Here is a 14,798-nt window from a genome sequence, read left to right as displayed (position 1 = left end):
TGGTTTCTTGTTTATGATGCTTCAGATTCAGCTTTTCCCTTATAGTTTTTTTTTTTTCTTCTTCTTTTTTCTTTCTTTTTTTATTTATTTTATTTCTTTTGTCATCTCTGCACATCGACGTTTAGAGTATATGTCTCTGCCTTTTATTTTCTTTCTCTTCCTTTCTTTTACCGCAATCTTTCATATCTGCAAATTTAAATGCTATATATACTTGGTCTTTGGTACAAAGAGGGTCTCTGGAATCGTTCTAGAGAAATTGGAAAATTCTTTAATACCAGGTAATACTAAATTGTTACTAATACCCTTCTCAAGTCCCTTTGTCTGAGGTAATCGTGCATGAGCTGAGCTGGAACCAAAGGGGCAAGAAGAACCCTTCAGACACTCAGGAATCTTCAGAAGTTACAGGCATTGGGGGACCAATGAGTACCAATTTGCTGAAGGGATATTTGATTTCATCTCCAGCCGAGTACAACCTGCATGTTCACTCCATAGAATGTTTGATTTCTTTTTACTGTATTAATTTATGCTCATCCATGCCTTGCCGATATTTTATTAGCTTCCTGATGCACATGGATTGACAATAAAGTGGATCTCTGATCTATCGTAATAGCAGATCTAATTGGTTGAGAGAGAGAATATGATGGTCGGTTTGATCCACTGTAATAAGATCCGATTTGCTATATAAGTTGAATGGCAGACTTGGTCATATTACTCCACATGTTTCAGAAATCTTGATATACCAAGTAGAATCATGTTGATATGACTGAACTGAGTTTAGCACAATGTATTGACTGGAGATATCTTGATGGGTCAACTAAGATCATTTGGACGTGCTTATTGCCAAATCACCATTACGTGTTAGGGAAAACCGCCCAAGTGAGCTGTGTAGAGTTGTTCAGATAATAGATTTTTTTTTGCCTAATGCACATGAGGTTAACTTGAAATTAGATGTCTGGTTCACTTTGTATAGCGCCTTTATATTCACCCCCCTCTGTATAGCATTGATTCTTATATTCTCACTGTAACGTGTATTTCCCACTTGGTACACTTGCTGCATAATGTCCATCCACCTTTGCACTCAGTACTTGAACATAAAAGATATCATCTGTATTATACCTTTGATGTCAGCCCACTGCACTTCACAATACCCATCGTCTGATCATCTTCACTTTTACCTTGTTGCTGCCACATTGCAATAATACTCCATATCACCAGTCACTTACAGCACCCTCATGAGGTTCTCACAAATAAAGTGTTGTGTATTTTCACAACACCTGAATCTCCTCAGTAAAATGTTGTATGTTTTTACAATGCTTTGTTTGAGTTCCCACAAATAAAATGTTGTGCATTCTTAGTACATTTACATGTCGCCCGGTGTTATTTACTTTTCTTTCTAGTCACTGCCTCCTTTTCATTTATACTGCCATGTTCATATTTACCCGTTAAATACCCACTATATCTATAGCCCTCCCTACATATATTACAGTAGCATCAAAACCCCCTTACCACTATACTTCCTCACTCGTATAGTCCTTCATTTACATTTACACAGCATACTCACTTCTCTGCAAAACTGTACACCCTGCTGCACTTCACTGTATGCTATCTTCACCCCCATTAAATTCATCATTTTTTTTTGCACTGTTATGTCACTTTCATATATTTCATGCAAGTTGTGTGCCCTTCATCTTACAGTTGACATTGTATTGATATAGGTTAATTAGTTATTGTCCAACCCTCATCTATCATTTTTTTTTTATATATATTACCTTCATTTTACTTCCCTTTTCACCTTCATTCATATTTCCAGTTTCTTATCTAGATGTTATATTTATCATAGTCTCATTTTATTTAGTATAAGCACTGCATTTAGATAGATATATCTGCATTTGATTATTTGTTTAGGCATAATCATATGCATTTTCTTCATTAAACCTAGCATGTATGTATTTGCATATATATGTCCTTTATTAATAAAGATAAGTCACCTTTGCCTGTATATAGATGTTGATATGATTTTCCCTTTCCTTCTATATGTTATGTCCTACCTTGTGCTAACTCTGTTTTGCAGGAATATAGATCTTCCTTAAGTTAGATATTTTTCATCTCTTCAGAATTCATTCCCATAATGTAATAATTAGATCATTAATGAGAATATTACATTTCAAGCTTTTTAGATTAGAATGTATGAGCATATAAATAGCATCAGTTGCCTGTTCCATATCATTTTTACCTTATTTTCAAAATCTCACAATGGTGAAACACGAATGGCACGTGCATCATTTCGTAAGAGGTAACATAATCCTAAGTTGATGATCCATATCAATGGCCATAGTCAGGGTATGGACAAAACTTAAGATTTTTATCTTTTACGAAATAACACTGGATCTACACTGGATCCATTTTCAAAATTCATTATATTTTCCCTAAATATTTTCATCTTTTATCAGAATTTAACTTAAAATTAACTCAAAACATATACCAATGGCCATAGTCAGGGTATATTGAGAGTTAATTTCATTTTAAATCCTATAAAAGCACCAGATGTATTTTATTCTTCACATGAATTTAAATATAGATTATTATATAATACATTCAATGACCATAGTCAAGGATGTATTATATTTTCAATCTTATTTTAATTCATCTAGAGAATGGACTAGCTTTTCAAAGTCCAAATTTCAAAAATTCAAATTCATTCATCATTTAGGATAGAACTGCATCATAATTTCAAAATTCCTTTTTCAAAAACTCCAAGTGATATAAATATTTTCCTCAATCTATCTTCAATTCTTATTCATCCTTTTCATTTTTAAATTCAATTTCATTTTCAATCTCAAAGTTCAACTTAACTTTGAGATTTCAAATTCATTTTATATTCAAATTCAAATCAGATTTCGAAGTTCCATTTGACTTTGAAATTCCAAATTCATTTATATTCAAATACTCCAAATCAAATCCAAAGTTCAATTTAACTTTGAGATTCTTGATTCATCTTCTAAATTTCAAATCCAAGGTGTAATTTGACTTTGAAATTCATTTGTATATTCAAAAATTCAATTTCTAAAACTCATTTTCCAAGTTCAAATTAAACTTGGAAGTTCTTTATTCATCTTTTGAATTTAACTCCAAATCCAGGATTCAACATTTATATTGGATCTCAGACTTCAGATCCAATTCCTCTTTAGGATTCAGGATTCAACACTCATATTGGATCTCAGACTTCAGATCCAAATCCATCTTAGGATCCAGAATCCAATTCCACTTCGGATCTCAGACTTCAGATCCAAATCCATTCTAGGATCCAGAACCCAATTCTACTTTGGATCTTAGACTTCAGATCCAAATCCATTTTAGGATCCGGAATCCAATTCCAATTCTAGATTTCAAATTCAGTTTCGGATCTAATCTGAACCTACTAAATCTATGTCTATTCTTAAATACCATCCGGATTTCTCAGATCCATTCCAAATTTCCAACTTCAGAAATCTAAATTCAATTCCATCTCAAGTATTCATTCCCTTTCCTAAGTTCAAGTTCAAAATTCAAAGTCCATCTCCGACTTTGAAACTTCATTTCAAAATTTTCAAATCATTCTTTATTCTTTCAACTCTGATTTATTTCAAAGATTTAGAATTTCTCTGATCTATCTCAAGTTCTAAATTAGATTCTACCATTCAAAAACCATTTCTTCACTCCATTATCAAGTTCTCAGAATACTTGGAAATTTTCAAAACATCTTTCAAAAGAAGCATACATTCTTGCATCGCACAAGCATGATTCTTTGTGCATTTAGATCTTTTAGGATAAATTCTTAAATTATATTTAGGCAAAGCAAAAGGCATAGATTCGATCCTTGGTTCGATTACCCCTGGTAAAGGCGCCAGGAACGATCGAACCTCGTACCGACGAGCGAATCCCGTCTCCCCATTTTCCCGCAATATTTTCAAAAACGGAGGTGAGTTATTTTCTAAAGATTTTCAAATCAAGGTCAAGTGAAACCCGCAAAAGAGTTCATCTTCTCTCTTTCTTTCTTTCTTTTCTCTTCTCTCTTTTCTTTCCGTCTTTCATCTTTCTCCCTTCAAAAAGGAGGAAAATAAGAGGTTGGAAAGGAAAAAGAGAAGGAAGAGAGAGAACATTACGAGAGGAAAAATTTTGCGATGATCACACCTGCTCCAGTTGCTTCCATATCTAGAACTAGATATTACCTTTTGTTTGTTGACAGTTATTCTCGTTATTCTTGGATATTTTTCATGAAACACAAATCTGAGACATTCAAGTTGTTCTGAAACTTCCATTCCTTTGTCAAAAACCAAGGAGGTGAATTTTCTTCCATTGACTTTACTAACTTTCTCCAAAGTAACGGGATAAGGAAAAAGGTGTCTTGCCCACACACACCTCAGCAGAATGAGATTGCTAAAAGAAAGCATCGCCATATTGTTGAGAGTGCGATGAGCATGATGCATGACAGCAGTCTCCCGATCACTTTATGGACAAAGGCTTTTCATTCTACAGTTCATGTGATAAATCGTTTGCCCATGACTATTTTGGAAAACAAGTCTCCTTACTTGTGTCTTTTTGGTGTACATCCCAACTATCATGATTTGCATGTGTTTGGTTGTTTATGTTATGTTCATGTTGATAGTTCAATGAGACATAAGTTTCAGGACAAGGCTCTGAAGTGCAGGTTTGTGGGTTATGCCGATGACTATAAAGGGTACAGGTGCTATGATCCGGTGAGCAAGCGCATCAAAATATCAAGAAATGTCATCTTCGATGAATTGAATTTTGATTGTCGATATACTAGTTCTTCAGAATCAAAACCTGAAGTTGAGGCTTATCATCCTTGGTTGAATTATGAACTTCTCTCCGGAACTAGTGAGGTTTACTCGAACTGTACTCAAAAGAATAAGGAATCTATGTCTGCTGATAAAGTGGTTGCTCATGAAAATACAGACCCAACTTCGAATCCACAAAGGTATAAAGGTCTTGTCTACGCTCGACGAGAAAGAGAGCCGCCCACCATAGTTAATTCAGACATGGACACATCCTCTACATCCAACATCGCTGATAATAGAAGATCCACACGTACTCGTCATCCAATTGAAAGATGGGTCAGTTATGAAAATTTCTCATTAGATTTTCAACTCTTTCTAACAGCCTTGAATAAAGAAGATGAACCTACAACGTTCTCTCAAGCATCAAATTCCAGAAGATGGATTGAAGCAATGAATGAGGAGATGGAAGCTCTACATGAATGTGGTACGTGGGATGTCGTACCAAGACCACCTGACAGAAATGTTGTTGGTTCGAAATGGGTGTACAAAATAAAGTATAAACCAGATGGGTCTATAGAGCGATACAAGGTGAGACTTGTAGCCAAAGGTTTTACACAAGAGCAAGGACAGGACTATGATGAAACTTTTAGTCCAGTGGTGAAGATGGGAACAATCAGGATTATACTTTCTTTAGCTATTGAACATCAATGGACTATTAGCCAACTTGATGTGAAGAATGCCTTTCTTCATGGAAATTTGAGAGAAGAAGTATACATGGAACAACCCACTGGCTATGCAGAAGGCGATCCTACAAAATATGTATGCAGACTAAAAAGGGCGATATATGGATTGAAGCAGGCATCTCGATCTTGGTTCGACAGTTTCTTTGTTGAAATTCAAAAATATGGTTTTAAGAAATCTCTTCTTGACCACTCCTTATTTATCTTTAAGAACCAAGACACAATTACTCTGTTGTTGATATATGTAGATGATATCATCATCACTGGTAATTCCAATGAGCACATTAAAGAAGTGAAACATCTCTTGAATCAAAGGTTCAAAATGAAGGACCTTGGCAAGCTACGATACTTTCTTGGAGTTGAAGTCGACAGTACTTCTGAAGAGATGACTCTCACCCAACATAAGTATACCATTGATGTTCTAAATAAAGCGGGTATGAAAGACTGCAAGCCCTTGGACACTCCTAGTGTCCTTCATCAAAGGCTTAGGTCTCAAGATGGGGATCCATTTGATAATCCCACACAGTATCGTAGCATAGTAGGTATGTTACAATATCTCACCTTTACTCGTCCAGATATAGTCTACTCGGTGAATCAAGTTTCTCAGTTTATGCATGCACCATGTGAAGGGCATATGGAAGCAGTTAAACGGATACTTCGATACCTAAAGGGAACTGTTGGGGATGGCCTCATATATCAGAGAAAGACAAATGGGCAAAATGCACATGAGATCACTGTTTATTCTGATGCGGACTGGGCAGGAGATCCAGATGAACGCAGATCGGTATCCGGCTATTGTGTGTTTGTTGGGATGAATTTAGTTTCTTGGAGTAGTAAGAAACAAAAGGCTGTTGCCAGATCCAGTACAAAGGCTGAATATAGGTCAATGGCAGCCGCCACCACTGAAGCTACTAGGATTAGACATTTACTGACAGAAGTAGGGGAATCAATCTCTCGATCACTTCTTTTGTGTGACAACCAGAGTGTCATTAGTATGTCTTTTAATCCAATCCATCACAGTCGTGCCAAACATATTGAAATAGATCAGCATTTTGTGAGACAAAAGGTAGAAGAGAAAGAGATTGAGCCTGAATTTGTACGAACCACAGATCAGGTGGCGGATATATTTACAAAAGGATTGACGAAAGACAGATTTTGGATGTTAAAAGGCAAGTTGTTCATGGTCCAAGATCATGCACAACTTGAGGGAGGGTGAAAAGAAGTGTATTCTCCTGTTACGGGTCACGGGTCTGGAGATCCAGACCCGTGATCATTAACGTGTCATTAATGTCACGGTGTGTAATTTACCTTCTTGTAATAAGGGTACTTTTGTACCCTAGTCTTATATTTTGTATGTTATTATAAATGAGATCATACAGCAGCTGACCCTGAGCATTGGGGTTATCGGTTTTTTCATTTTCTACTATCTCTCTCTCTCTCTCTTTCCCTGTCTCTCAGCTCTCACGAGTGGATTAAAATCTAACAATATGTGCCTTGTGTAATGTATCTAATTCTATTTTCATAGCTTCAACCCACTTTTTGTGTTTTTAGTTTTAGTGTAGTTAGATGGTTTATGATATGAACGAATAGCTAGAAGACAAGTCTTATAGTTTGGAGAAAAGGATTCATAAGAGACAAATCTAGTTGGAAGGCTATGTATTCGTTCAGGTCCTCTAACTCTAGTTTCTTCAATATTTATTGATTGATTATATCTTTCAAAAGCACATAGATACTCCTCATTATCTCGTCTTGAGTAATGTAAGAGATTATGAGATGGTTCTCTTTCTTCACTAGTCATTAATAGACTCGAAATTACCAATGTCATTATCATCAACAATTTCATTATTTGATTTAGGTAACTAATCAAATAAAAAGGCATACTCAGATTCTTCCTTAGGTTTTTCAAAATCAAATTCATTTTCATTTTTAAGAAAAGTAACATTTCTAGAAATATAAAGTTTATCATTTGTTTCATCATAACATCAATAGCCTTTTTTATTTTCGGCATATCCAAGAAAATACATTTTATAGCTTTAGGAGAGAGTTTGTTATATTTTTCAAGAAGTACAAAACATATATATCCAAATACCCTTAGCATTTTCAAGTCGGGAGAAATTTTAAAAAGTTTTTCAAAACGAGATTTGTTTTCTAATATTTGAGAAGGCATTCTATTTATTAGATATACTGCGGTGAGGGCGGCTTCAGTCCAAAATTTTTTTGGAACTTCTTTTGAAATAGGTAGAGTCCTAGTAGTTTCAATAATGTGACAATGCTTTCTTTCGAAAATACCATTTTGTTGAAAGGTCTTAGGACAAGATCATTGGTGTAAAATACCATGAGTTTTTAAATATGAATGAAATTCATTTGAAATAAACTTTGCCCTTGAGTCAGAGCGAAAGACTTTAATATTTGTTTCAAATTGATTTTTAACAAGATTATGAAAATTTTTGAAACACAAAGACTTCGGATTTGAGTTTGAGGAAGTAAATCCAAGTATATCTACTAAAATCATCTATGAATATCCACCTTTTGACATAACGGGAGCAAGACCCTATACATCCGAATGCATTAATTCAAAATTTTCATTAGACAAGAGGTTATAGATCCAAAAGGGGTCATTTGCATTTTTCTAAGTATACAATCTTCACATACAAATCTTTATGTTTACAAAAAATTTCCAAAAATGAAAAATGAGATAATTTGGATATACTTGGGTGTCCTAATCTTTTGTGCCAAAGATCCAAATTAATGTCTTTGACATAATTACAAAAAGAGTTTTGGGGTAAACATAAGGAATCCATATAGTAAACATCTCATCTTCTAGGGCCTTGCCCAATCAGCTTCCCTGACTAGAGATCTTGCACCCAACAAGCCATAGATGAGAAGAAGACTTTACACCAATAATCGAAAATTTAAGAAACTAAAAAAAGATTTAAGTCTAATTTTGAAATAACCCTCACATTTGGAACAAAAAAGTTTTTTGAAATATTTTTTAGGTTTCCTATACTTTTGACTTTTAAAGTACCATCAACGGTTGATACACATGAAAAGTATGAATTAGTGCAACTGGATAATAGAGACTTATTATAAGTCATGTAAAAAGAATCTCCTGAATTCAAAATCCAAGAAGACTTACCCAGAAGAGAAGAGAAGGAAATGGCGGCGCCGAATGTAGAAGGAGTGGCTTTAAGAACCTATGAAACGGCCTCCGCTATTTGGGCAATTGTCAAATCATTGAAGTTGCCTCCTTTCTTGGATTCTTGAGGTTCTTCACTTACGGCGGTCACTTTTTTAAATTTGGGACAATCCGGTCTTATATGCCCTGGTTCCTTACAACGATGACAAATGATTTTGCCTTTGTATCCTCCTCCATTATGTCCTTCCCCATTGAATTTCCTCTCAAAGTTAGGTGGTTTATATGTTTTTATAAAATTTCAAGGTCTTGTCGTTGCAAGGACCTCATCATTAGATTTGTGCATTCTAAGTCTTGTTTCCTCTTGGCAAATTTGAGCAAGAGCCTCACTTATACAAAGAGTTGAGGTCCTATGAAGCAAAGAGGACCTAACTTACTCAAATTCCGGCCGGAGGCCATAAAGGAAAGAAAAAAATTATCTTTCTATTTGAGATCTTCTCATTTCAATAGTCGAACCTTTCCATTTTTGTTCTAACATGGCTAGTTCATCCCAAATAAGAGATAAAATACCGTAAAAGTCTCTTACACTTTTATCTCCTTGTTTTGCATTACATACCTTATCTTGAAGATAATATAGCCTAGCCATATCTTTTTGGATGAAGGTACTCTTTAAAAAGATCCATACATCATATGCATTTTTAAACTTGATGATGTTGGTGGCGATTTTGAACTCCATAGTATTCATAAACCATGAGAAAATTTGAGCATTGATCGTTTTCCAATCCTCCAATTTGTTTTGGTATTCTTGCAAAGCTTTTTCCTTTTTTTCTTCGGACAAAGCTTTGACTTGATCTCCTTGTCTTCTAGTTAATTTGAGTTGCAGTTCATTAGTGGTACCACTAACAAAGCCCCATAGCTTTTTTCCTTTGATGTGATTCTCCGATGCCCACATCAAATAATTGTTTTCATTGAGCTTGTAGGAGATGACGGAGGCGGAATCTCTTTCTCCCATAATGGTTACAAGATTTTTTTTAGTAGAGGAGTTGGAAGATGACCACCACCACCACAAGTAGAACAACCCCAAGATAGCTTTTACATCTCATGTAATGAAACGGAAGTGCACAATTACAATGTCAATGTCAATGAGAGGCTACACAAGTGCACAAATATAAAATGGTCTTTAATGGACCAACAACAATCTCACAAAAGAGACAACAAGATATGAATTCACAATAGAGTAAAAGGCACAAAGGCCACAAGAATAAAAGAGATGGTATTTACTCACAATATGCTTTAGAAAAAGAATAACATTACATATGGGGTGAGGCTCTATTTATAGAGCCTCACAAAGCATTAAGGGAGGCAATCCATCCATAGGTCATATTTATGACCGTTGGAGTGCAGTCCAACGATTAGTTGGACAGACAGTCAAAAAAGGCTTACATTTAAAAGCATGAAAATAAATAAACAAAAAACAACAAAAAAGGTATTTCAGTCCCTAATGGATTGTACTAAAAATACATACAAAGAAATGTCTAAAATACCCTTGATCTATACACAGTATTTTGACACTTTTGCCACTCGATATCCAACTAACCAAGGCCAAAAAGCATCTTTTGAGTACAAGGTCTTCTACTCAGTATGGATGTAACGCCCCAAAATTTCGAACCTTATAATTTCCTTGAAATAGTTGGGAAATTCCTTTTCTTTACAGAGTTTATTTCTAAAATCAGCGGAAACGATTTCTTTTAAAAGAAAGAGAACAGGTTTGACAACCTTGGGCACGTTAGCGAGAAAACAAATATTTACCATGGACGATCTGCAATAATACTTAGGAAACCATTTCTTCTATTTAAAGAGAGTATCAAGTTTGTACAAAATTTGGGTTTCCTCAAGGGAAAACCGTATCAAAAACCAAAATGTCCAGGAGAAGAACTACGAGCAGAAACAGTGGATCCTTAAATCATCTCGCAGTCGCGCCATCGCCTGATGCACCTAATCGTCACCTGTACCCATGAAATGGGTTAGTTTTGCGAAAAACTAGCAGGAGAGTACAAAGACAGAAAGAACTAAATTAGGCATAGATAATTTATGCAGCAGGTAGTAACGAGCAAACTAAGCAGATAGACTAGAGGAATAAGCTAAGTACAACAAACTGAAAAGGGTGTGCATGCTCAATTTAGTTATTACTTGATAACCGGCCATGCGGGTACATACATGGCACGTGAGTCGAAACAGTCGAGTCCAAGCCGAGTGTTCATTATGTTAAGTATTTTAATATACCTCGGTTGTCTGACTGAATCCTATTCCTATGGAGACGATCGATGGTCGAGAGAGTAAGTCCCCAAGGCCTGATAGGGATGCATCCAACTTCTGCAGAAGTGTTAGGCTAACTTATGTAGCCCCTATCCCTCCCCCCCCTAACCTCCGATGACTGGGGAAAAACGGGTCTTTTGCCCTTCTTGAAAGCCATAAATGGACTGTCTATCGGAGTTGGTACCCTTCGTCCTCTCTCTTGACGAAGCCAGGTTGAATGGAGCGCGACGGGGTTTCTTAGCCGTTGCCTCATTCTTCATGCTCTGGTCCATTAGACCGAAACGAGCATCTTGCCTATGAAGGCGATCCCACTCTTATATGTGTTTTCAACAACCTGCACTAAGCATTAATCGAGGTCATAAGACTCTCTCATCCAATCGTCGTAGTACTAACATGTCTCGCATGTTTAAGAAGTACACTTACGAGAAAAGGGATACAGGTCCTTAATAGGAGCCTCGGGAGTGTGTTTCGCAAAGATATAATGTTTTTAAAAACTATTTTAACATATCAAATCTTTCGAAACGACACACAACTTGCCAACATAAGGCATGTGATTTTCTCGAATCTGACATCCGATGACGCAGTGTCTGGGTGCTATGTAAGTCATGACACTGGTTTTGGTAATGGGCTTCACAAATGAACCCATCACCTAAGAACTTGATCTTGCCCCAGATCAAGGGTTCTCCCAAAACATATCAGGTAGAAAGAGGAATAGGTATTCCTCCCGAGTACACTGAGTCTATGGCAAGGCAAAAACAAAAGACAATAATGCGAAAAGGAAGTGCCTGGGCGCGAAGCGCGACGGCAAACAGGAACTGCGAAAGCAAGGGACAAGGATCGCGAAACCGCGTCCTTGAATTAAAAGACAGTAAGTAGTAAATACGAAAGCAAAAGCCTGGGCGCAAAGCGCGACGACAACAGAAACAGAAAGTGCGTAAGCAAAGGACAAGGACCGCGAAACCGCGTCCTTGAATTAAAAGACAATAAGCAGTAAATACGAAAGTAAAAGCCTGGGCGCAAAGCGCGACGGCAAACTGAAATGCGAAAGCAAAGGACAAGGATCGCGAAACCGCGTCCTTGATTTAAAAGTGTACTTATATACATATAAGTATATAAATATATCATTAAGTCCTTTCGATCATCAATTATTTAAGCTTGATTTAATTATTTAAGTCCTTGTGCAACTTCTCCTACCTTGGAGTATTGCGAGAATGAAGCCGTCTACGAACGTAAGTGATCGTCGGTTTAGTTCGCGGGGCGCGAACGGGCTCCGTTGCGTAACACTGCAAAAGTACGTAGTTTAGCATGTATAAAATGAATATAGGTAGGGAGAAAGCTCGGTTTCTCCGCAACTCAATGCAGGGGTCATCGACCCCTACCGTTACGAAAGAGAACGGGGTAGGGTCCAATGACCCATGCCATTTAAAGGAGATGGGTGCAGGGGCCATCGGCCCCTGCCGGATATCTAAAGGAGGGCAGGGGCCATCGGCCCCTGCCGTGATAATAGTAAGAGGGGCAGGGGCCTTTGGCCCCTGCTAAGTCTTCAAAAGGAGGGGCAAGGGCCTTCGAGGCCCTTGCTGGGTTTTTAAAAGGAGGGGCAGGAGCCTTCGGCTCCTGCCAGCCGTCTTAAAAGAAAGGGGCAGGGGCCGAAGGCCCCTGCCAAGGGAATGCATAGGGGGAGAGTGCAGAGGGGAGAGAGACGAGAGATGAGAGAGAGAGTCGGGGGGAGGCTCGTAGGCCCTCCCCTCTCCCCTCTCGTCTTTTAATAGGGAGGGGGCGCACACAGGGCCTGCCCCCTGTGTCGCCGGAGAAGCCCCCTGCCGTGGGCTGCCAGTCCCCTCGAAAAGGGTTTTCGAGGGGCTGGCACGGGTTGGATCCGGGTCGGGTCTGGACCCGACCCGGGTCCGATCTTTTTAAATTTTTTTTTTAACTGCTTTTTACAATGGAGCTACAGCTAGAAAAGTTTTCTGACATGAATTAAGGCTAAGACTTTTCAACAAAAAAATCAAATTGATCTGGTATTTCGCCTACTGCTTTAATTTTGAAAGTAAATACAGTGATCATGAAGGTTAAATTTCCTTTCAAAAAGAATGAGTAGAAAAACAAGAAAAAGAGAAAAAAAAATCAGAAACCATCAACACGATATTGCTAAGGAAAGAAACAAATGCAGAAATCAGTGGTACATGTGGAGAAACTACAAACTGATAAATGATGGAAAGTACACTCAAGCACCAATAGTTGTATACAAAGAAGATGCAACACTAATGCACTAACCAGTGACATGTGGGGGATCTTGGTTTCAATTCCTACATTCAAAGTAAAAAGCATCCTCTTTTAATTTCCATACCTTTGATACTGCCTTCTGACGAAGTCTTTCCAGTTCAGGTTGAACATCTTTCAGTGCTTTTGACATTTTTACCATCGAGTCCACCTCAACAAATTTTAGCTTTCTACTAAGAATCTCAAGAGTTTTCATATATTCTTCATTGACCTGCTCGAAGAAATCCCCTCAAATGAGTATTGCGCCTACCATCATGTATGGGTTGAAACAAGCCTCAAGAGCATAGTTGATTGACATATCAATGGAAATCATTGCTATGCAAATAACTCTTTACAAAAAATAATAGATAAGATCAATAGTACCTCTCCATCAACAACAATGTCAACCATCCTTGGGGGCACAATAATGTCTTCAACAAATTCTGCCAATTTTAGCTCTGCCACCTGAAAAATGAAGTATAATAAATTGAATAGTTGTGTCACCAAACCCATACCATAGCGAACGTAACATGATGAATTGACATATCTAGACTGCAATGACCCAAAAAAAGAGGAGGATGCCAGTTTATCAAAATTAAAGCATTCGATATGCTAGAAGATTTTCTGCTTGGGTTAGCATAGCTGGTGTTTCAATCTAGAACACAAATGATATTTGTAAGATAATCAAAATAACCAACTTATGGGACCTGGAGCCAAAAAAAAAAGAAAGGTTAACTGCAAAATCTGGAAGGCATATAGGAGATTATCTATATACTAGTGATAGTAAATCTACCAACTTTTGGAACCAACAAATAAAAGACAATGTTTTCAGGATTTCACAAACCTTTCGATTTTTCAGTTTCAATCCCATATCCATTGACTTCTCTTGAAGACTTTTAATCTCTGAGCTTATGGAGCCAATTTCTGCCTGAAAAGAAATAATTCTCAAATAGAAATTAGAAGATCAATACATCAATGCTGGGTGACATCATTCAAAATCAAGAAAAGAGGAAGAATATATAGACATAGAAAGCTAATGCAAACAAGGATTGAAGGCTGAATACAGGCATTCACTAGATCTATCTAATTATGACAACAAGACAAGGTCATGGTCACATCTCCCAGATTTCATAATCAGACATTACTAACCAAAAGATGGTTCCAGCTTCACAATCTTCATTTGTCAAAAGAATGTGATTAGCCACGTGAAAGTATTGACTAACTCTGAAAAATTGTCGCCTTCAAACTGGAGGAATCCATCAAGGGATCTGATCTCAACAAGAAAGCTACATCACCTTTAAACCATAAACAAATAACAAAAAATCCAATAAGAACACCATGTGAAGAATCTAGAGTGTAGCAAGACCCCCAAGAGGTTAAATCCAAACAATAGATTCACCAAAAAACATCAATTACCAATCCGATGCTTGGAAAATTTTGCCAAATGGAGATCCCCATAGGCATTGCTCAACCCAAAAGGAGTCTACAAAGAGGACTAGTTAAGAACTAAGCTTTTGGAAGGGTGCATACATCATGATATGGAGCAACACTACTCAATATGCCACCAAAACG

At 37.1% G+C, this 14,798-nt stretch overlaps 1 protein-coding gene across 2 annotated transcripts in view; it reads right to left on the bottom strand.

Annotated features, from left to right (window-relative positions):
* The window catches only part of LOC149844330 (vacuolar protein sorting-associated protein 52 A-like), a 203,750-nt gene that overhangs the window by 114,439 nt on the left and 74,513 nt on the right, over positions 1 to 14,798 (bottom strand). For both annotated transcript variants that reach the window (XM_090000506.1, XM_090000507.1), the window contains exons 8-10: positions 14,071 to 14,154; positions 13,611 to 13,691; positions 13,315 to 13,458 (exon numbers count right to left, since the gene is read on the bottom strand). In XM_090000506.1, the coding sequence (XP_089856632.1) occupies positions 13,315 to 13,458; positions 13,611 to 13,691; positions 14,071 to 14,154 (309 nt within the window). The remainder of the gene's footprint in view (positions 1 to 13,314; positions 13,459 to 13,610; positions 13,692 to 14,070; positions 14,155 to 14,798) is intronic.

The sequence above is a fragment of the Nuphar pumila genome, chromosome 3 (assembly GCF_984573655.1).
Source record: "Nuphar pumila chromosome 3, dmNupPumi1.hap1.1, whole genome shotgun sequence".
In the NCBI taxonomy this organism is placed as follows: domain Eukaryota; kingdom Viridiplantae; phylum Streptophyta; class Magnoliopsida; order Nymphaeales; family Nymphaeaceae; genus Nuphar; species Nuphar pumila.
The sequence above is the reverse complement of the archived record's forward strand: the minus strand, read 5'-3'. Positions and strand labels throughout refer to the sequence as shown.